The 24,259-nt window shown below is 46.7% G+C and overlaps 1 protein-coding gene across 1 annotated transcript in view; it reads right to left on the bottom strand.

Annotated features, from left to right (window-relative positions):
• The window catches only part of PIK3AP1 (phosphoinositide-3-kinase adaptor protein 1), a 95,421-nt gene that overhangs the window by 14,691 nt on the left and 56,471 nt on the right, over positions 1 to 24,259 (bottom strand). Inside the window, exons 7-13 of the mRNA XM_079793489.1 lie at positions 23,367 to 23,563; positions 20,375 to 20,564; positions 10,639 to 10,734; positions 8,550 to 8,744; positions 5,593 to 5,658; positions 3,246 to 3,451; positions 1,866 to 1,938 (exon numbers count right to left, since the gene is read on the bottom strand). Of these exons, the coding sequence (XP_079649615.1) occupies positions 1,866 to 1,938; positions 3,246 to 3,451; positions 5,593 to 5,658; positions 8,550 to 8,744; positions 10,639 to 10,734; positions 20,375 to 20,564; positions 23,367 to 23,563 (1,023 nt within the window). The remainder of the gene's footprint in view (positions 1 to 1,865; positions 1,939 to 3,245; positions 3,452 to 5,592; positions 5,659 to 8,549; positions 8,745 to 10,638; positions 10,735 to 20,374; positions 20,565 to 23,366; positions 23,564 to 24,259) is intronic.

The raw sequence follows: 24,259 nt of genomic DNA on the forward strand, positions 1-24,259 counted from the left end.
GCAGAATTCTTTCCTCTAGTGAAAATGGAAGCTCGGTGTAGAAAACAAATTTCTTAAAGGAGCTGTGATGGTTGAAGCAGAGTAAGTGGCCTCAAATTCTGTTCCAATCCTAATCTCCTCCCCCATCGCCCACCCCACCCCCAACCCCAACCTCCCATCCCCACAAGCGTGCACACAGTGTGCAAATCCCTAGGATAGGCAATTCCCAGTTAGTATGTTACTCACTATATATGTAATCGAGTTTCATGGAGATAACTAATAGATCATATTTACTCAACCACAAATAATGCCTTCCCTTTGGCAGGTGCTCTGAAGCCCTTGGGCCACGCCGTCCAGTGCAGGGTCCGACTCCCACCTGCCGAGGCTTCCTCTGGTAGCCAGATTGCAAGGGCCCCCATCCCCACCCCAGCAGGCCTCAACCAAAGACGTGGGAGCTGGTGTCTGAATGCCCTGGCTCTCTTCCCCCTCGTGCATCGCCACACGCATCACCAAATCGCAGCTCTCTTGGTGCTGCCTATATTTAAAAGCTTGAACGCTTCATTTGATCAAGGCTTCTGTTGTTGAGTTCATGCGTTCTAGTTTTAAAAAGCACCTCTGCCATAGCGGTTTGGCTCATTGGATAGAGCGTCGGCCATTGGACTGAAGGGTCCTGGGTTTGATTCCGGTCAAGGGCACACACCTGGGTTTGATTCCGGTCAAGGGTCCTGTGGTTTTGATTCCGGAAAAAGCCACACACCCTGGTTGAGGCATGTGCAGGAGGCAACCAACTGATGTGTCACATCGATGTTTCTCTCTGTGTGTCTCTCCCCTTCCCTTCCACTCTCTCTAAAAACAAAACAAAACAAAACAAAACAAAAAACAATGGAAAAATAACCTTGGGTGAAGATTACCAAAAAATAAAAATAAAAAGCACCTCAGTCCCTTTACTACCTAGAGCCCTACTGTTCAATCCAAGGATGACTTGCAGATCTTGAACCAGATTTTCTGCCTTTTCTCCTCCTCTCACCAGCAGGGCAGACACGTGTGGACTAGTGGCAGCATACTTTTAAAATCCAGTCACTCAAGAAGACATCAAGAGGTCATCAGGATGACCTCTCTGACCTTCTGCCATGGGTATAACCTGTTTATACCCTTCTTCTCCCAAATACTAAAAATCATTAATACTCACTAGGCTGTTGATGGCAGCTGGAGAAAGACTTATCTCTTTATGTAATGAGGCTCCATTCAAGATCTGAGAGCCCCTGGGAGCCTTTTTGTTTGTTTGTTTTTGCCAGCTCCTCTAGGTGTAAGGCTGGCTAGAGCAAACCATAGAGAAACCACCTGCCACAGGTTCTCAGTAGGAATATGCAGTGTGAGCAAATGCCCACTCCTTGCAGGGTGTTGCCACGTGGGGGATGAGTCAAGGGGAACAGAGGGGCCTGGTCCTCAGTGTGCACACTGGGATTCATGGCCATGACACATGGCAGGAGCCCTGCTAGGCTTGGGCCCTGGGCTTCTGACGCAGTGTGTGGTGTGGACACCGATGACACAAGTCCCTGCTTGAATCAAAACAGGTACCGTGCAAGCGGGATTTTCTCCTTTCTCTGCACAAAAACCGTATCCTCCTGGATGCCCAGGGGAGAGTTGGTGCCTGGGGAGAAACCACCCTCTTGGAGTGGGAGGGTAGAGGGATGCAGAGCTCAAGCCATCCATTCATTCATTTGCTGACTGGCATGTCTTATGTCCCAGGTACTAGACATAGAGAATTAACAAGGCGAAGCCATTGCCCAAAAGGACGTCACAGTCTAGCGGGGGACCCAGCTATGTAAACAGGGTGACAGGTGCTGGGCAAGCAGCAAACTCCCTCACCCCCAGAAGCCACATACCTGTCTGCTTTCCTGTTTTTTGCTTCTCTCTCTGTCTTCGGGTGATGCTATCTCTTAGCCGTTTAAGATTTTCCTGGGGAAAAAAATCAGTTTGTTTTTAAAGTATGCATCGGAGTTATACCCTCTAGGCATTAGAGTTTCTTTCTGATTTTATGCGGTTTGTAAGATATATCACATTGCAATAATATCTCCAACATGCAAATGAGGCTGAGTGCATTTGCAATCTGCCCCAGAGAAATCCAAGTACTCTTAGAAGCTGTGCCTGAAGAGAAGAGAGACACCCTGTCCACAATAAAGTGTCTCCCTCCCCCTGTTTCCCAGCTCCTTCCCAGCCTTATAAGCCACTGCCATCCTCCTTGTATGCCCCTAGCCAAGCCGGTCTGTTACCTGCTCACAAACACTCCACGCACATTCCTGCCTCAGAAATTGTGTTCTGATTCCCCTGACCTTGAAGGACGTCGATCGCTTTCCATAATTCTGTTGCAGGCCTGGGTCAAGGCTCCCCTTCTCCCTAAAGCCTCCCTGCTCTGCTCCGGTCCTTTGTGACTGCCCATGCCATCTGGCACTGGGCTATGCTGCATGTGTGTGCGTGCGTGTGTGTGTGTTTTCTTCAGAGACACTGTGAACTCTTAAAGGGCGAGACCAGGTCCTGCATCTTTCTGTAATTCTGCAGTCAGGTCTATTGTAGTCATTCAATAAATGTTGAATAGACATGTGAGAGTGGAAATTTGTTGTTATTTTAGTCAATAAACAACAACCACTGGAAGTGAAGAGTCTGTGCATTCTAGGGAAAATGCCCCCAGACTAACATCCAGACATGCAGAAGGTTCACATGTGAGAGGCCAGACTGCAAGGTGGGTTGGGCTGTGACTGTGACTGAGAGACTAAGTTTGACCCATGGAGCAATAGGGAAGCACTGGAAGTTGTGTGTGTGTGTGTGTGTGTGTGTGTGTGTGTGTGTGTGTGTGTCTTAACTTGGGTGGTTTTATATCTATGGCTTATTTTATCGTATTTCTTGGGAGCTTTCCAAGTTCTCTTTGAGTTCTAAAGTGTGATAGTTCTGTAGGAGTCTTGCCACTAGGAGTAGAGACAGAGACTCTGAAAAGAAAAGGCTGGAAAGCAAAAGCAAAAGGCCCCATGTGGAGGGAAGCCACAGCCGCAGATTTGGGGTTTACAGTTGAGTCTTTGTTCCTGATCTCTAGCCTGGGAACCGTGGTGGTTACAGGTGACAGATCCACACACACACTGACTCACAATAACACTCAAAGGCCCCACCTCAGGGGCTCAGTTGCAGCCACACAAAAGACATCTGTTGGCCCAGCCCTCCACTCCTGTCGAGGAGAAACAGACACGAAACCAGTTCCTTCCGGAGCCAGCTACCTGCTGGAAGCGAAAGGATTCCGACCGCTTCTTCTGGTTGAGCTGCCACTCTTTGAAGTGGAGCACAGCTTCGTCCACGTTGACGATGCCCAGCTTCACCTGCTCCTGGAGGGTGATGAGCTGCCGCTGGCCCGGCGTTTTCATCCCAGCAAAAGGATCATATATACTTGAAGGGGGCCTGTCTCTCCGCGGTCTGACGGGAGGCTCTGGAAAGGAAGGCAAAACTCAGCTTGACAGCTCCCCCACTGGGGCGTCAGGGATGAGTGGGTTAACAAGGCTGGCCCTGGGCTCAAGAGGACGTGTCTCGAAAGAACAATTGCATGTGAAACCAAGAAGGGGCGCAGATGATGTGGAATCAGAGAGAGGGAAGCAGCTAATAACGTCAAAGCCTATTACACGAAAGTAGGAAAGGCCACAACATTTTAGGGAGGTCAGAAATCTGCTGATGAGTAGATGAAACCCCTCAAACCTGGATTACTGAGAGGCCTTTAGACCAGCATCTCTCAGCCTAGGCACTAGGGACATTCTGGACGAATTCTTTGTCATTGGGAGACTGTCTTGTGCACTGCAGGATGTTTAGCATCATCCCTGGCCTCTACTCACTAGATGCCAATAACACCCCCTTCCTCAGTTGTGACAACCAAAAATGTCCCAGACATTGCCAACTGTTCTGGGTGGGTGGGGGAGGAAAAAGCACCCCTAGTTGAGAACCACTGCTTTAGACTAGAATCCACTCCCAGAAGGGGATTTACAGGGAAGTCTAGCCAGGATGCTCTCCCATACTCCCAGCTCTCCCCATCCTCCCTGCCTCTGAGCAGCATGGAGCACAAGGATGGTGGACCTATGGGCATGAGATGCCTGAAGAGACTGGAATGCCAATGGAATCATGACCCAGGGCCAACGTCACCAGGTGTAAATTAGGTGCTGGGTCCCCGCAGGCTCTCCTTGGGTTGTGCCAACCTCTCCTCCACATTACAAATTCATAGTCCTCTGCTTTGGAGACCCGAGGGAAATATGAAGTGAACCTCTCTCTCTCCCCCAGGCTGTCACTCCACCAAGTTCTGTGGGAAATGAGCTACTTGCAGAGGTGATGGGGCCCCTGGAACAGGGGAAGACAAGTTGACATGTGACTGCTCAGTTCACGTGGAGCTATCCTCGATTCTACATTTCTCTAGCAGGACCCGATTTGGGCACTGTGATTCAGGGAGATGGCAAGAAGGAAAAAGAGAGGTGGCTTCCCCAGTGGGTATTCAAAAAAGCCTCAGAGGAGTTTATCTATCAGTCTTCCCAATTATTCGCTCATCTGTCTACGCACACTCACATGCCTTTCTCCCGGGTTTGCCCTCCTGAAGTGTATCGCGAGATAAAGTGTGGGGAAAAAAACAAAATGTATAAGCCAACCAATTCCAATCTACAGCCTTAGGGATGCCTTCCAATGCTTAGAGGGTGTTGCCGCTCCTTTTCTAAAGAATCATCAATGGGATAATATGGAATGCCCCTGTTTAGCACAAGGAAATTAATCAAGAAGAAAAGAACACCTATCTCCTCAAGCTTCCTTTAAAAAGTCTTTTTAAAAAAGAAAGATGCTACTCAATGGCAAGCAAATGTCTCTTAAATAAGCCAGAGAAAGACAAGTATCACATGAACTCACATATATGTGTAATCTTATGAACAAAATGAACTGACGAGCAAAATAGATCCAGAGACATGGAAGCATGGAACAGACTGACAAATCTCAGAAGGAAGGGGGTGAAGGACTTGGGAAGAGATTAACCAAAAAGCTTATATGCATGAATGCATAACACATGGACACAGGAAATAGTGCGATAAGCTGGGGGGGGGGGGCTGAGTGGGGGGAGGGTGTGGTCAGGTGGAAGGGGGGGGCAAAGGGGGACATCTGTAATACTTTCAACAATAACGATACATTTTTAAAAATAGTTGCATTAATATGTAGTTTAGCTAGGATAGATATAGTAAGTAAGTAACATGGTGGGACTGTATCATCGGGTCAAGACTGAGTGCTGGGCCACCCACTTTCAACCTGTTGAGATTGAACTCAATGTTCAGATTATACTTTTGTCTGCTGTTACAGACACTTCCTAGAGTGTTACTATCCCTAGTGTGATCAATTTGTACAATATTTGTGGGCACCCCAATCTCTTCTCCCTTCCCTTTCCCATCAGCACAGGATTCTCAGGCAGCTCCACCCACGGTATCTCCAGGACCTCCCTATTTATCAACGCCAACTAAGGATTTGCCGTGACACCTGGACATCACTGAAACATTAACACTTCTCCCCCCTGGAAGTTCAGGTCGGACAGAAGGGAGCTGAGGACAACTGGCTTACCTTTCCTGATGCTCTCTGAGGAAACATAGAAATTCCCAGGCCGCTCCTGACTTTTTTCTGCAAAAACTGTGAGATAAACAGTATTCTCGGTAAAAGCCAAATCAGATCTCTTTCTAAAGGGCTTTAAAATGTCTTATACATTTGCAAAAGTTACCAAGACCTTGTACAAAATTAATAATCATAAGGACCTCACACCTTGGACCATGTATGCAGTTCTGTAAATCAACACTCTCAGAGGAGCAACTAATGAGCAGAAGTTGCAGGGATTCGGAGCTGAGGACAAACCAAGCAGACAAGGTCTCAAACCCAGAAAGACAAAGCCAGATCATTACAGAGAAGGGTGATGGAAACGACGTGTACTGGATCCCCGGATGCCTGAAGCTAGCCGTGGAACACCTTGACACTTGCAAATGAAAGGAAGTGCCACTTAACATGTTCACGAGTGGCATAAGACAGAACGCGGAGCGGTGGAACAGGTGCAATGTCACAGCTCCAAAGGAATTTAGATGAAGTCACTCATGAGTGGCAGACCCATAGAGGCTAATAGGGAAAACTAAAGTGACCAATGTCCACCTAGTGGCCTGCGTAGTGGTTAAGACTCCCTGGGCTCTGCACAAGAGTCCCTGGATTCAAATGCTGGCTTGCACTTAGGAGCCACATGATCTTCAGCAAGAGGCTCGATCTCTCCTGGCCTCAGTTTTGCTGTCTGTAGAATGAGAATGAGAATAGTATCTTCCTTGTTGGGTTGCTGTGGGGATTACATGAGTTAATACATGGCAGGTACTTAGACAAGTGCCTGGCACATGTAAGCTCTCAATTGTAGCTTTGATTCTCATTATTCACATCTAAACCTTGAAATTGATGCCAATAGGACAGTAATACTTAGGCATGCTACTTAACACAACTTATGTCACTACAGCGCTTTAGAGTTTATAAAGTAGTTCCCCAGGTATTATTTCATTTTTCTCTTACAATAAGGCTATAGAGAGTATTATTATGAATTAATATGATATATTCATCAGTGCATGCATATATTATTATGATACCCATTTTGTAGATGAGGAAGCTAAAGAGAGTGCAATGCCTTACCCAATGTCCCATACTGTACAGCTGGTAACTGTAAGGGCTAAGGCATGAACCCAGGTTTTCAGGTTTCCAAACCACTGCCCTTCTTGTCTTCTCCTACCTCTCTCCTTTCCTTTGCTTACCCACCGTTTCTTAGCAAGTCTGTTAGTGCTCTTCAGGAATCACCCATGCCCCTGTTCTAACTGCCTCCCCGAAATGAGCTGTGCCATCAACACCTTATCCTTCACCCATGGACACAGACAGTAGTGGGGCATGCTGGGGGAGGAAGGTGCGGTCGGGTGGAAGGGGGGAAAAGGGGGACATCTGTAATACTTCCATCTTTCACCCTCTGCCATTTAGGCCTATTTGCATGCCTCTTCATTGGTTCCCTTACAAGCAGACCTGAGACAAGGATCCAAGCCAAGTAGTCTATGTGGGAGGTAATGGAGGTGAGGCAGAGAAGTAGACAAAGCAGTAATTGCTGGGTTATCCAGTAAGTTAGCATGGCGGGCAAGCTGGGGAGTTCTGGAAAACAATGTTGAGGACACACTTCTGAGTTCTCCCAGGAGAGGAGCAAGTATGTTGGGGTACTCATCCTCCAACCACCATCAGTCACTGGTTGAGGGCTATGTCCAGGGATATTACTCCCGCCCCCCGCCCCAACTCTTCCAGTCTGTCTTGCAAGGGTTCAGAGGAGGCTCTGGCTGCCAAAGAAAGCCATCAGGCTAAGAGACACAGGTCCCGGCAGGCCGGGTCCAGCCAGTGGGCAGAAATGTAAAGAGCTCGGAGGATGTGGGGAGGGCACAATAGTGTCCACTACACACGCCAAAGAAGGTGGTCCGAAGGGAGTGCAAACCAGGAGCACTGACAGCACTTGGCAATGCAGGACATCCCTCAACTGTATTTCTGCCCAATTTAACGCTGCCAGATTACAAACCAAAACCAAAGCGCCCCCTACCCCTCCTAAAAAAAAAAAAGAGTGCAATATTTGGGACACACTTACAATAAAAATTATTTGCTGTTTGTCTAAAATTCATGCTTAACTGGACATCCTGTACTTTATCTGACAACCCCAGCCCAACCACCTGGGACTCTGGTTGAGGGCTACCTCCCCCAATTGATGATATCCTTTTGCCACACCTTCCACAACCTGCTTATACTATTAAAAATGGAATGAAGGTAAGGTGCATAGATCTGGCAATTCTTTTACTCTTACTATACTTGTAATCATATTAATGCAATCAAGTCCTAAAAGACAGTGAAACTGACAATGCTATCAGCATCTGATGTCACAGGGACCATTACGAAGTCAAAACCTAATTATCAACAATTTTTATTAATGTAGGTAAGCCTACAGCCTAGCTTAATGGCTGAAAGTCTGTGAAGATAGCCTCTCTGAGTTCAAATCCTGGCTCTGCTATATGGTAATCAACCGACTTCTGTAAGCCTCCATTTTCCTCATCTGTAAAATGGGGATGATAATGGTCCGTACCTAATAGATTATTGTAAAGGTTAAATGACATGCTCTGGATAGAGGACTCTTGGTGTGTTTCAATAAATGCTAGCTATTAAAAATTAATAATAATAATAATAATAAGAGTTTCAAGAGATAAAAATTTAGCAGGATTCTTGTCTTTGTGGACTCCCAGGAAACTTGTGTACCTCTGTCTTCACACTGTGTACGAATGCTTTCAGGGAGGCCAGAACTGGATCTGATCATTGCCCCTAGTCTGGTTCTAGAATCTGCCCCACGCTCTGACACTGCCCCTTGGGGCTGGTTGGAGACCCTCAGACCATCGGAGTGATGCTGGTTCAGAAGCTAGAGGATCTAGGGCCTTCCTGCTGAGATGCTCTGAATACCCCCCCTAGGCATCATTCCCCGCCACACTTGCCTTTAGAAATGTACGGTTCATTGTCGGGCACCTGGTGAGCACCAGAAGCACTGGCCTCTGGCCTGGGCACTGGGACAGGGGGCCTGCTGGCCAGGTCCAGGGAAAAGGCCTCATCGTCTTCCACTGTGTGATAAACATCTTCCGGATCATGATGGAACGGCTCCTTCTCCAGAGTGGCGATGCCCACATTATTGCCTAGAAACACAGTAAAAGGGGACTGAAAGCAGTGGTTGAGAACCAACCCCACGCAAAGCAACTGAGAAAACACTGATGTCACCTTCATTTGACCCCATCAATGCAGCAAAAGGAAGTGAGCTCTAGGCTCTATCATCTTAATTTTACTGCCGAGACTCAGTTATTCGTCCCATTAGAACTAAAGAAAGGGGAGTACAGCGCTAAAGCCCAAGGACACTTGGAACCAACCCCTGGGTCTGGGCAGCACTGTGAGGGTGGCTCGGAGGCCTCCCCACCAACAGCTCCAGCACCCTCACCTTCAGCATCAAAATGACTATAGCAAACCCCTCCCAAGGACTTCCTCTGTGCCCAGCACTGCTCCAAGTGTATTACCCACATTTTTTCCTTTGATTGTATAACAACACGGTGGAGTAACTATAATCATTATTCTCATTTTGCAGATGAAGAACCTGGGGCCTTGGGTATTTAAATAACTTGCTCAGAGCCAGATTGGGGCCCAGGAACACTGGTTCCAGAGCTTGTGTTCCTAACCAGCAAGCTCTACTGCCTCTCTTGCAACCTCTGCCGCCACTCTGCTCCCCAGTGACCAAAAGACTTAGGACTGAAGCTTGCCTCTGTCCCTCAGATTTTCTCTGCCTCCTTCCTGGTAACAGGCTGAAATGCTCTGTGCTCAGACCCGAACACAAGGTCCTCTTGTCTTCGGGAATCTCAGCCGACCTGTATGCCAGCCACACCTCATACATGAGAGCTGTGTGACCTTGAACATGTTATGTAACATGTTCTCTGAGCCTGATTTCCCTCTGAGACATACTCACAGGAATACTGTGAGGACAAAAATGAGATAATAAAGGGAAAGCACCCAGCTCAATGTATACTCATAGCAGGGGCTTTCCTCTCCCTTCCTTCTTCTCTCTAGCACCACTCAGCCAACAAATCTGTATTAAATGCCTGATTGAGATACAGGGATGAATGAAGCTTGGGTCTCCTTCCTATGGGATTTCTAATCTAGTATTTATTAGGGATTTTTCATTGCATTTTCTGAGCACTGGGGAGACTGCTCTTGACTTCCCTGTGAGTCTACTAATACAACTTTTCTTTGCGCTTCACTGTCAAAACTATTTTTCCCCATCCTATGTTCTTAGCACCCTGCCTTCTACACTTATTTGATCAATAGACCCCATTATAAATTATAAATGATTGAAAAGAGTTAAGGGATTACTCATATAACTTAACACCTTCCACCTTTGACACCTTCAATAATGATAAGAAAAGAATACCAACAATAATACACCTTGACTACCTGTTCTATTTCTGGCCCTGCTCTGAGGCCTAATGTACAATAACTCATTTAATTCTCACAACATTCATCTGACTTTACAACTGGGGAAACTGAGATACAAAGGAGTTGAGTAACTTGCCCAAGTTTTCCCTGCTAACCGAGGAGGAATTGAGGCTGTGCTCTTAGCCACTATGCAATTCAGCCTCAACTTAATAACAGTGGTGCATATTCTCCTATAGTCTCCTTCATCAGAGAAGAAGTAAGTCAAATCTTATTTTCCTTTGTGTCCCCCAGCCCAACATCCACAATAGTGATTTGCTCATAGTAAGTACTCAATCAATTTTGATTAAATAAAAAGAAACATGTGCATTTTAAAAAAGCTCTTGCTGAAGGCAACGTGTTAATCCAGATGAATTGCTGCAGTGGTGGGAACTTCTGGCCTCTTTGTAACAGGCTGATGGGAGAGCCAGTGTGGTAGAATGCCTTCAATCACCCATATGCCATGTACATGGAAACCCATTCCTTGAGTGGAGCAACTTTCAGATGTAACCAGGCAATGTCTTACATGTGTTTTTCTTTCTCTCTTTTGCTTCCCTGCTCAAAGCTACAACTTACCTTCTAAAAACTTGCGGATCATAGAGTCCTTAGTGGTCTGGGAGAAACTTTCTCCAGCGATTGGGCTAGATGTACTGGCCTGAAGCATTTCGACATCTAGAAGGAAAAGGAGATTAAGAGGTAATAATAAACCTCCTTCCACACAAGCAAGGAGGTTTTTCAAATGAATATAGAAATTTTAACAAATCAAGAGATCTTGAACCAAGAGATTCAAGAATTCATTAATCTAGTCATCTACTCACCTATCCATCATACTTATCTATCCACTAGAGGCCCAGTGCACAAATTCATGCATGGGTGAGATCCCTCGGCCTGGCCAGTGATTGGGACCAATTGGGGCCGTCTTGCCCAATTGGGGCAGTGGGGGCCAGCTGACTGGGGAGAGACCACAGGAGGTTGGCCGGCTGGGAAGGGACCGCAGGAGGGCTCCAGGGCGTGTCTGGCCCTCTCACCCAGTCCTGATCTGCCAGACCCCAGCAGCAAGCTAACCTACCAGTCCGAGCGTCTGCCCCCTGGTGGTTAGTGCACATCATAGCGACTGGTTGAGGGGTTGAGTAGACCTATCGGTCAGACACTTAGCATATTACACTTTTATTATAAAGGATTCATCCATCCATCCATCCATCCATCCATCCATCCATCCAACTACTCAATAAGAACACAGAGTAAATGTGGAGTATAAAGAAGAGCAACATTCACAATCCTCAGGCCCTTTCCTGGACCACAGGGCTCAAACGGTATGAATATAGTTTAAAGTTGAAGAGTATACAATCTGGTGAATTTGTATTCTTTGGAAGTGTGATATAAGGAATTGCATAGAATTCCTCATACAAATTCACCAGATTGTCTTTAACTGGTCCCCAAAGATCAAAGTAGTAAGGAAACAGTATATGTGTGTATAATAATGAAATTCAAACCATTTTTTCTAAAAGTATACTATTCAACTTCAAACTACATATTTTGCTTAAGCAAGTAAGTCCTCAGTAATTGTGTAATATGACAGTGTGAGAACAACCTCTTGATAATATCAAAGCTCTAATTTAAACACATGGCTGAACTTTTATTCCAAAAACACATATTTCAGAGTCATAAAGTACTGCACTCTTGGTTGCTCGGGTTTAAGTGGATTTACTGTGGTAATTGAATGGTTTTCACACAGTTTTCGTCTCCATGGGTTTATGCTTAATCGTGAAAGCCAAAGGTCAATGTGCTTCCTTATAACGTACCAATTACATGGGTGACCTAAAAACCAAGTTCTTGTTTTGTTTTTGAGATGATATTATTATGATTTTGAGGTGGTACTATGTTGATAGAAGTGGCTCTAACACACACATTTTTTCCAATTGTTGCATAATGTTCCATCTATATAATAAAAGCCTTGGGGACAATCAGGCCAGCAGTGGGGGGGAAGGGGGCGGGCAGCTGGGGGCTATCAGGCCAGCAGGGGAGCAGTTAGGCATCAATCAGGATGGCAGGGGAGCAGTTAGGGGGCGATCAGGTTGGCAGGCAGAAGTGGTTAGGGGCAATCAGGCAGGCAGGTTAGAAGCCAGCGGTCCTGGATTGTGAGGGGGATGTCCGACTGCCGAGGGGTCCCAGATTGGAGAGGGTGCAGGCTGGGCTGAGGGACATGTCCCCCCCATGCATGAATTTCGTGCACCGGGCCACTAGTTTTTAAATAAACCACAATTTATCTACTCTTTGTTATCCATGATTCCATTTTTTTTTCTGTTATAAACAATGCCATGGTTACATATTTTAAAATTTGCATTTGAAAGAATATTTTTCAATGCAAATGCCTTTTGAGTCCTATGGTTCAGGAAAGGGCCTGAGGGTTGTGAATGAGACATGGTCTTTGGTATCCTGGAGACCTAGGTTCAAGCCCTGGTTCTGACACTTATTAGCTCTGCATCCTTGGGCAAGTTGCTTGCTATCACTGAGCTTCTATATCTCCATCTGTAAAGTGGGAATAAATAACAGTCTCCACCTCATAGGAAGACTGTAGGTGCCAATTGAGACAATGCTTATAAAATGCTTATCAACAGTGCCAGGCACTAGATATTAGTGGTCATCATTATCATTATATTGACGCAACCTAGACAGTGTATTGGTTTCTTGCTGTTGTAACAAATTGCCACAAGCTTAGTGGCGTAAAACAAGAACATAACATACTATCGTACAGTTCGGTAGTTCAGAAGTCTGAAATGGCTCTCCCTGGGATAATCTCAAGGTTTTGGCAGGACTACATCCCTTCCCAGGAGCTCGAGGGGAGCATCTGTCTCCTTGACCTTTCCAGCTCCCAGAGGCTGCCTTCCTTCCTTGGCACCAGGCCCTCTTCCTCCAGCTTCAAAGCCAGCAATGTTGGGCAGAAAGCTCAGCTGAACCAAGTCCTCCTCATGGTGCCATCTCTGATTTCTTCTTCCATTTGTAAGGACTCTGTGATTACACTGGACCCACCCCGATGATCCAGTATATTCCCTTTATCTTAAGGCCAGCTGATAATTTCACCTGCAACTGTAATTCTTCTTTGCCATGTAATCTAGCATATTCACAGATTCAGGGACATTATTCTGCTTACCACAGATGGGACCAAATTATCAGTACCGTCAACCTGGGAGTAGGACACACACTCAATTCAAGCAAGACCATCCTGTCCACAGAGGACTCAGCAGCCCTGGCCTGATACAGGCACTGGTCTCTGTTGAGTCTCTGGATGTGCACTGCCTCCAATGAAGTTACCTGAAATTGATCTTATTGCCATTGATATTTTAAACAAAATGGTTCTTTTTAAACTGAATTGAATATAAATATCTTTGAATTAGACCAGGAACAGCAAATACATACATTGGCCTCCATGTCCCTATTCTACACTTAAGGCAAACATTACTGATCCATCATAGCATTGCTCCTGGCCTCAGAATCCTTCTCAACACAGCTCCCCAGCCACTCAATACCAGCTAACTGACATTGGCAGTTGAAATTATTTTTAAGACACTATTACCATAGGCAGTAAGTCCTAGTAGTAGTAGAAACTACCTTTATAACAATAAAGAAGAGAAAAAGTACCTCGCTGAAGGAGTTCATGAGCGATAAGATTCTCTCAAACTCTAAATTTGACAACCCAAGTGTACACACAACCCAGGCACACGGTGAGCGACACACGAGTGACTGAAACACAGAAAATTCTGGAGGTGCAGGGACATAGGACATTTTGTGAAGGAAAGCAGGACAATAAATCCCTGAATTCCTGGACGCTTGGGGTTTGGTACTTCAGATTCCAAGTGCTTAACCTTCATTCCTCGCCAGTTAAAAATAAACTGAAATGTGCCGAAACCTGCTGGTCTAAGGAAAAAGGGTGAAGTTCTTTCATTGCAGCGGAGAGGAAAAAAATAAAAAACAAGGAGACTCCGGGGCCACAGTCTCCTCCGGGAAGAGGCAGCTGCAGAGTTAGCCTGTACTTGACTGAGGGAGTCGATCAGAAAGAACCCTTTCCCGGGAAGAAAGAAGCATGAACAGATGAGAGAAAGCCTGGCAGGCGCTTACTTCGGGAATCAGTCCAGAGCAAGAATGAATTTGCAAAGAAGCCCATGTGATACTCCTCATGGGACATAAATCTAGATTACTTAGCTGCAGTAGAAAGTCCATTCAGATTACGTGTTGTTAATTTAATATCAAACCTAATCTGGGTACATAATACAGTAAAATGTCAGGTACTGAGAGACTATTCTTCTGGAAAGGCTCTCAACCCCTGAAAGCAGGCCAACTGAATGTTTTCCCCGTGTTTTTATGGCCGAAAAAGAGCCTCAGAGGCAGGAGCGGCGTGACTGCCCCTTTGAAGATAACCTGAAACCTGATTGGTTTCTAGGTGGAATGGATGCTTTGATCGACCATGTCAATGAGAAAGTCCAACCTTCCCAGACCCCAGTGGAGATGTAATGGGAAGGAGACAGAAGACAGAGATGGGGAGAGTCACATATATACAGAAAGAAACAAAAAGAGAGATGGGGTGGGGGAGGGGAGGGAGTTGCAGTAGGGGAGGAACAGAGACAGAAAGATAGACAGATAGAAACAGGGGCAGAGAGACAGAGAGAGGAGGGCAGTCTGAAATCAGAGCGGCTAAGGAATGGTTGGCAATGAAAAAGAGGGGCTAAGAATGAAGGGGTTAGGAGAGGCAACCCAGTTAAGTTCTATGGATTCTGATGCAGACAAGGGCTTCCATGCAGTACTCTGGAAAGCACAGACTCTCTGCCGTGCAGGAGGGTGTGCACGGTGGGGTGCAGTGAGCACCATGACTTGCGAAGTCGCCCCACCATTCACCTCCATAGCTGCCCTCTCGGGGTACCGTATCCTTTTCCTTCATGGCCCTGTCACGGTTTGTAGTTACATATTTCATTATGTGGTCCTTTTGTGTAGTGTCCAGCTCTCCTGCTGCAAGGGAAGCTCTGGAAGGCAGGGGTCACGTGGCTTTTGTACTGACTCCCGTCACCTGGCACAGGGACGTAACACACGAGGGGTGCGATAAACACTGCTGAATGCGTGGAGGTGTGAATGCACACGCTAATGAGGAGCACACAAATGAATGGTGGAGGTACTTGGGCTTTGTGAAGGAATCTGGGCATCTCCCAAGCTGAGAAAAGAGAAGGGCAGCTCAGGCAGCAGGAATAGCACAGGAGAATGTACAGAGACATGAACGACAAGTCCACCTGGGGCGGCTGAGGAGTTAGCACCACCCTGAGGTGTCCCACACTCAGGACATCTAGCAGATGTCTCACTACCGCCTCTCAGGATAGGGAAGTCTCTGCACTGGAATGCCAACAAACTATTCCACCCCACACAGTCTAGGACTGCTTCTTGTTTTCTGGTACTCTCAAAGTCAAGAAACAGTTGAGCACCTACTGTGTACAGCACTGTGGCTAACGCATGCTTCCTAGCGGAGGGAGGAGCAGATAACCAGAGAAGCATGCACAGAAGCACAGCGCACAGTAGTCTGCATGCAGTGCCTGAGGAAAGCACGAGGGAGCGAGTTAAATGACGGTGGTGAGGATTTTATCGTATTAACTTTATTTTTTTAAAATATTTTTATTGCTTTCAGAGAGGAAGGAAGAGGGAGAGAGAGAGATAGAAACATCCACGATGAGAGAGAATCATGGATTGGCTGCCTCCTGTAAGTCCCCCACTGGGGATCAAGCCCACAACCCGGGCATGTGCCCTTGATCGGAATCGAACCTGGGACCTTTCAGTTCGCAGGCCGACGCTCTATCCACTGAGCCAAACCGGCTAGGGCTATCGTATTAACTTTAAAACATTCAATCCAGTAGCTTTCACTATGTGCCTATGTCCCCAACACAATTCTCTGTACATTTGGAGGATCAAAAAGCAACAGACATCGGAAGTGCCCTGAGCCTCCCTTTGCCCTGCTGGGTCAGTTTCAGCCCTGGACAGGGCAGGAACAGAATGAGTTCCTTGCTGGTAAGACCTCACGCCTTGCGCCCAGCCCACTGCCCCTAAAGCATTTATTGGCTCCAGCAGCCAGCGTCTTCCCGAGATGGGAAGCAGGAGGATGGCAGAGCCTCAGCGGCTGCAGGAAAGAAGACTCCTGAGAGTGCCGACAGGGAAGGCGGCATGTTCCAAATCAATAACAACAATTTTGCTCACAAAGGCGCCTCCTTCAGCTGGGCTCAGACCTGACATGGCTGGGCTGCAAGGCCCTTCACTGTGCCCTCAGCTTGGAGGGGACCTCGCTTGCAGAGACGGGCTGTAATCAGAGAGCTCGGGTAAAGAAAAACTGGAGATGATCTGTTACAAAGACGCCAGTTACCAAGGGGGTTGCTAAGGGCTAAGTCAGCTCTCTGCCACACACAAACTTGAGCTGCAGAACAGGGCGGAGGGAGGTTGAAAGGTTGAAGACAGGAGCCACATGAAGCAGAACAGCCTCTGGGACGGATTAGAGTGACTGCTGTGAGTTTAGTTTCTAGTAGGGAGATAGTACACATTTCCCCTTTTGCCCCTTCCCCCTTTTGAAGAAAGACAAGCCTCTGAGATATTTAAGGAAAGCTAAATCCACAAGCATATTACCTTGGAAACAGTTGAACAAGGGCCTCCCAGAAATGGTTCCCGAGGCCTTAGAGCCCAGAGCCTCGGGGAACCTTTCCAAACAAAGTGTATTACCCAAGTCAGAGGGCCACCAGGGCCACCGTATCACTCTCTGAGGCAAGGACAGGGGCAAAAGATCAGGAGACAGTGAAAACACCCAAAGGGAGGTGTGTCTTGATTTTTATTTAGTGTTTGCATAAGCCTGACCTTCATGAAGACATTTATTTCTTATATAGTAAGGTGAGGGTGTTGATGGTTTAAATCTGTGGAGTCTTGAACAAAAAATTCTCAAGAGAATTGGGAGCAAAGTTGAAGGTTTGATAACATAGAAATGTAATTGCCACCTGGTGGCAGCATATCTAAACTAAAGATCCTGAATGTGAGTGTGTGTGTGTGTGTGTGTGTGTGTGTGTGTGTGTGCTCACCCACACAAATTCAGGGGGAAGGAGAGATTGGAGTAGAATAAAAAACAGGGTCAGAACACAACCTTGCTTCCCAGACCCCCTCCATTCAACATGGTGAGTTTCCCTGACAACCTTCCTACTTAGTGTTTGTTTTAGACTCCCTTTGGAGAAGATGGCCTCACCACTCTGCCTTTCCCAAAACGCAAGTCAGAAGAGGCAGCTTTGTCCAACACAGTTAAGTGACCTCCAAAGCAGTGGTAAGGAGCTGACCTAAAGCCTGCACTCCATGTTGGTCCTGAGAGCAAGTGAATGAATGAATGAATGAATGAACACTATCTTCCTTCATATGTTATTTGCAGGGCAGAAGTGATAATGCATGGTCTCTGGCTTCCCAACTGGGCAACACTTGTTCTCCAAATGTCTTTTGTGAAGGGGTCTCTGTCCCGGATTGGAAAGGACTGTGTCTTGGTCCCCCTTGTCTTCCCAACACCAGGAGAAGCGAGTAGCTGAAACGCAGTAGATGCTCCAGAAATGCTTATTGGGTACGTGGAGATGTGTGGATGTGCAAGGGCAGGGGGCACCAGAGGCTACGTGAGCCCATGTCTGGGCCGTAGAAAGAGCAAGCAGGAAGTGAAATAAGCCAGTCAGAGAAAGACAAGTATCACATGATCCCACTCATATATGGAATCTAATGAACAAAATAGATCCAGAGACATAGAAGCATAGGACAGACTGCGGAATCTCAGAGGGAAAGCGGGGGAGGGAGGGTAAGGGGGAAGTGATCAACCAAAAAAATTGTATGTATATATGCATAACCCATGGACACAGACAATGTGGTGGTGAAGGCCTGGGGCGGGAGACAGGAGGCAGGGATCAATGTGGGGAAAAGGGGGACATATGTAATACTTTCAACAACAAAGATTTTTTAAAAAGAAAAAAAAAGAAAGAGCAAGCAGGGCTACAGCCACTAAATGGTTTTTCTAAAGAAACCAGGACTAAATTTCATGGTGTTAGATGGAAATTTCTGGCACAGAATAAAGAATATGGTCCTAGAGGCAGCGAGACCTGGGTTCAAATTTGGGCTCCAACAAGTGTTAGACTTCGGGAAAGTTGTGTAACCTCTCTGTGCACCAGTTTCCTCATGCATAAAATGCAAGTTAATAAACGCATTCTTGTACAGTTGCTTTAAGGATTTGGTGAGACAGAGGATCTGGAAGGTGGGGATGACAGCCTCTCTCCTCACCTCCCTGCCCGGTCACCGCTCTTTCGGAAAGAGCGCCCACCAGTCCTTTCCAGTCCTCCCAGTTAGGTGCTGAAAGGGAGCTTCTACCGCTCTTTCCCTCTTCCCCACCCCCCTCCCCCGCCTCCCTCAGAGGAGCAGCCAATCTCACCAGCAAGCACCTAACAACCGCTGGACCACACCTTCCAGGTGCTGGGTTTGCAGGGTCAAGGGTGCTGCTAGCATCAGGGTCTGCCTCTGGCCCCCTTATGAGCCCACTCCTCCTGTTGCCAGGCATCCTCTTGGTGCCTGCTTGTCTATTCATGGATGGGAAAACCAGGCCCACCTCCCTGGGGGCCAGGGCCCTGCTGTCTTCTTCTGAGGCTGCAAGTTGGCAATGCTCAATCTAGCCCATTCCAGAAAACCCTCCACCGATAAAGCTGGTACGTTGATGGGTATTGTGTCTTATCTTTCTTAAATCTATTCATTAGACCAGAGGGAAGGAGCGCTAAGTCTTAGGCAGTGTCCTGAGTACTTAGCATTGGGTAGCAAAAGGTGGGGACATATCAAGAAGGCTCTGAGAGGGCTGGCAGCAGGTGCTCCTGCTTCAACCCTGGTGAGTGCACTGGAACCAACGTTACTTAGACCAGTGGCTCTAAAGGGGAGCGGCACTGCCCTCTAGAGGGCGTTTGGAAAATCGATGAGAGTGTTCTGGGTTGTCACCATGATGGAGGGACACTATTGGTGTTTAGCAGAACAAGGGGGAAAGCTACTGGACACCCACAATGTGCGAGACAGCCCTGCACGGGAAGTATTTCATGCCCCTAATGGTTTTTAAATATTTCCCCAGACATGCAGATAGGCTAAAAATCTGCCTATGATACATATGTATACATATGCGTGTGTCTGTATATACCTGTGTATATGTATGTGCGCATATATTTTTATTTAATATTAGAAGGCACAGGAAAAGTATGGACAAATATACCCACCAAACTATTACCAGTGCTATAATGGTTTGGTGGGTAGAGTTATATGGACTTTTAATAACAACTCAGTTACATATTTCTATTTTGTTTCAAGTTTTTGTAAAAACGTATTACTTTTACAATGGAAAAAAACACACACACCAATTAGTGTAACCAAAAATGGGCAAAATCTGTTCAGCAATTTACAAAAAAAAAAAAAAAAAAAAAAAAAAAAAAAAAAAAAAAAAGCATGTTCTGGAGATATATTTTGAAAATAAGTTTATTATATATCAATTCAATAAAATCAGGCTACCATTAAAAAAAGCCTGCTTATCATTTTCTGAGCCCTAAGAGCAAACTTCTTTTTATGTAAATACAACGTGTATTTTTGTATGGCTTTAGTGTGCACTGAATTTTCACCATTTAGGAAAATTCATGTTCTGATGCCAACACTGTTGGCAGTATCTGAGTCTCCGATACAATAGGTACGTGTCGGTCAGCACATGCGGCCGGACATTGGCAGTGAGTCTGAGCACAGGCATCTGTATCCAACTATCCCATTATGTCCTCCTGTGCAGTCACGCCTGAGAATTTCCTCTCTTTTTTTATATCAGTTCTATTTTATATTTATAGTTCTCGTTCATATTTTACTTAGGGTGTATATTTGATTTCTAGGTTACATTATGTATGAAACTCACATCAGGGTAGTAAAGGGGGCATTCCTGGAAAATTGTTTACTGTAAATAGGGCCTGTGGAGACTGACAGGGTTGAAAGCCGCTGATTTAGCGTCTCGGATCACGAGACAACGCCTTCCTCAGCTCTGGCTTCCAGGACCTTGCTGCAACGTCCAGTCACGCAACAGCCACAGCAGAGGGCGTTTGGAGAAGGATTCTGCTGGCCTCAACACATGAAGGCAGCTCTAACTTTGCATAAAACAGGATCCTCGTCTCTCTGGGGTGAGGTGGCAGTCAGCAGGGACTTCCCCCGTCCACCAGAGTGAAGAAAGCCTCTTGTCAGCGGAAACATGGAAGCAGAGCTGGGCTGTGCTACTTACAGAGGTCCTCAGTGGCGTCGGGGACGAAGGCAGCCATGGACTCGTACAGCTCCTCGTCACAGCCCGGGTTGAGGGAGCATTTCATGAGCAGGTCTGTGGAGAGGTGGGCCATGGACTCATACACGTCGTCGGCCTCCTCCCCTTGCATCAGTTCCTCTTTGATGTGACTCTTCAGCATGTCCACAGTTTCCTGAAAGAGAACAGGGGACCCACAGGCACACTGAGGCACCCCGAGAGGGCTTGTGACTGGCAAAGCGAAGGCTCCCAGGGGTCAGGGCTTTGGCCCCCAGCACTAAGCACAGACTCACACACCCAGGAGACGCTCGTTCATGTCCGAAGACGAGACGACACAAATGTACAACCTTCTCATGAGCACTGTTATGGGCCAGGTCCGATGCTAGGTATTTGACTAGACATTATATGTCATTCTTTCTACTGCGGCTTGAGAGAGATGCAATATTCTCCAGTTCACAGATGAGAAAACCAAAGCTCAGGAAAGTCTACTGCCTTTCCTTCCATAGGGCCTGCAATCCTGGCTGCTGACGTTTCCACTACTCCCTAGTGGTTCCTCAAAAGGGAACAAATGGCATGCCAGGGTGTAACCCTTACTGACTAGCCACATGGAGATTCAAATGGGATAAATGGGCTGCAGCTAAGGTGCGCTTGCACTTCTGTGTAGTCAGAGTCCCTCAGGAACCTCATTCACTAGTCCCCGCTCCCGCCAGCAGACTGCTCCGGAGCCCTTCTCCAAAGTGCCTCCTCGGCTTTATACCCTGTGCCCAGGAGGAGAGATGGTCGGGCCGGCTGCCCTCTCCCATTTGGTCTCTAGGTGATTGTGAAGCCAGAGAGCTGGCTTCTCTGAAACCTCTGCACAACTTTTCGTGATAAGAAACTTTGGTGTTTCACAATCCTTATTTCAGCATCAACCCACAGAGATACTCATTTTCATCATCGCTGCCCCAAGAGAGCTAATCTGCTATCGACACTCCGTGTTGATTTCCTAATGAGACCCAAGGAGTGGACCAGCTGGCAGCTGTGAGTGGTGGGGACTCAAGGTCTGGCGTTTGGTTTTGATTTGGTGGAAAGAGGAAATGGGACAGTTCTTAGAGGTCATAAACAACACGTAGGGACAACCTTTTGGGACAATGCTACAGATGCGTTGGTGGAAGGGAATCACAGCCAGAGAACAAAGGTGATATGAGAAATGTGAGCCAGACTGACTTCAGTGCAAGCTGGACATGCATCTTCCAACCTCCCTGTGACATACAGTAAGTAGGACAGCAAGCCTCGGCTTTGGCAGAAAACCAGGTTCAAATCCTATCTCCACCCTTACTAGTATGTGACACAAGGCATAGTTACTCCATCTTTCTAAGCCCTTTTCTTGATTATTGGAGGGAGAGGACAATATTGTCAACTTCAAAGGACTGTGGTGAGGATTAAAAGAGATCATGCATTTGCCAATCAAATAAATTCAATAGGTAGCAGTGATTACTATGAACAGAGTATTGTCCTTAATAAAAACTCCTGGCACGGAAATGAAACACAGCATTTTATACATTTGTGACTTCAAAGTAAAGCTGAGTAAACACTCCCAGACTGTGAGCACCTTTTGCCTCATTTATGTCAATGATGTCCCAAACAGGCATTCAGGTTAGCCTATTCACTCAGCATACTTAGTCACCCCCAGACTTTGGGAAGACCCCTCTATGTGCCACGGCGAGTCATTGTCTTGTAGACTGTCAAATACAGAGCAGAGTTCAGTTTCTGGGGCGGTGTCGGGCTCACTCCTATCTGGAGCTAGAGAGCCGGACAGGATTGTGTCTATTGTTTCTTTTGAGGTCACAACCCCATTCCAGAGGCCGAGGTATTCCTACGTCCTGAAGATGGAGGGAAACAAAAAAAGGGTAGAGTCAGGGGGAAGGGCAGCTGCCTCCAAGACAATGGGAGCAAGACTGGGGTATGGAATAAAGTCTGGCCACAGGGTGAGATTACCCTCAAAGAAGGACCAGAAGTCATAATGAAGTAGGACCTGAGGGTCCAAAACCAGATGAGCAAATAAACTGGGCATATCTACCTTAAGACAGGCAGAGGCTCAGAAAGAGACGAGCTGTCAGCAGAAGGTGGGACTTCACATTGGACTCCCTGAAATCTCAGGTGCAGAGTTTTATAGTGTTTTCTGCTAAGAAAGGAACCCATCCTAACACAGTCCACCTGAGCCTGATGGTGGGCGAGGCAGCTGGGAGCATCCCACCAAGGCGCCTTGGAAGTGGGTGGGGAGGTGATTAGGGAAGAGGAATCAGCATCAAACCTTCAGTGGATTCATTCCACAAACGTCTCTTTAAATTCTTTAAAGGTGGGCCTCGGTACTTTACCTATCTTGTCTCCTTTTTCCTCAAAATAATGTACGGATAGACCTATGATTATCTTCCTTCTGCATACTAGGAAACAGAGAGAGAGAGAGAGAGAGAGAGAGAGAGAGAGAGAGAGAGAAAACACAACATGATTTGCCCAAAATCATGTAGCTGACAAGTGTTAATATGGGAACTTGGACTCAGGTCCATGTGACTCCAGGGCTCTTTTTTTTTTAATTCTCATCCAATGACATATTCATTGATTTTTATTTATTTATTTTTTTTAGAGAAGTGGGAAGAGAGAGAGTGAGAGAGAAATGTTGATGTAAGAGAGAAACATTGATCAGTTGCCTCTGCATATGCCCCCACCGGGCCAGGGGTTGAACCTGAAACCTAGGTATGTGCCCCAACTGGGAATAGAACCCACAACTTCTCAGTGTACGGGATGACACTCCAACCCACCCAGCCACACCTGCCAGGGCTCCAGGGCTCATTTCTTAAGGCCACACATACTGGCGCCGCCAGAAGAGCCACACGAGGACATGCTAGAGATGAAAGCTGACCATGTCTCTGCTGAAAAGGCAGCCCTAGGACAACACAGTGCATTTCCAGTCCTGGGGCCTCTCCCGCCTTGACCTTACCACATATTCATCGATGAACTGCCGCAGGTCCCTGAAGCCATGTTTCTCGGCAATGGTGTTGGGGTAGTGGCCGTGTTTGTTGGCCACACTGTATGCTTGTAGGGCTCCCGGGCAGGTGAGCAACAAAGCAGTGAGGTTCTTCAGTCCGTACTTCGCAGCAAAATGCAACAAGGTGGGCAGCTCTTCATCCCTCTGATCTGAAAAAAGGTCAAGGAGACTTAATGGGCAGATAACATTGAAGGCAGAGGGCACCCTTGTTCTGGGATTCGAAGCTGGCACGCCTCACATGGCATCTAGCAGGCACTCAGTCGTTACTTCTTGGTTGACTGACTTAACATCTGACAACTTCCTTCAGGGCATCACTGAAGATTATGCCCTCAGATGACAGAAGAAATGATACTTTAATTAATTAGCAAATCTAATAATATCCTACCTTCTTTCTCTAAAAGGATCAGAGGATCCTGAGAAATAATACTAATGCAAAATGTGACTTTCTAAAGGCTTAAATAGCAGCCACAAAGTACAACGGGAACCATGTTTTGACCTGCTCTGCAAATTTCAGGGTACTTTAAAGCAACTGTTTTGTGCTTTTTAAAAAAGAAGAAGAAGAAGAAGCCTGGCCGGTATGGTTCAGTGGTTGAGTGGTTGACCTATGAACCAGGTGGTTGTGGTTTGATTCCTGGTCAGGGCACATGCCCAGGTTGCAGGCTCGATCCCCAGTAGGGGAAGTGCAGGAGGCAGTCAATCAATGATTCTCTCTCATCACTGATGTCTCTATCTCTCTCTCCCTCTCCTTTCCTCTCTGAAATATATATATATATCTGTATATATGAAGTCCATCTTCATAGATCTTATTCCCAATTTCATAAAGTATGTCAAGTAATCCTGAGTAT

This window comes from Cnephaeus nilssonii, assembly GCF_951640355.1.
Source record: "Cnephaeus nilssonii genome assembly, chromosome: 16".
NCBI lineage: Eukaryota > Metazoa > Chordata > Mammalia > Chiroptera > Vespertilionidae > Cnephaeus > Cnephaeus nilssonii.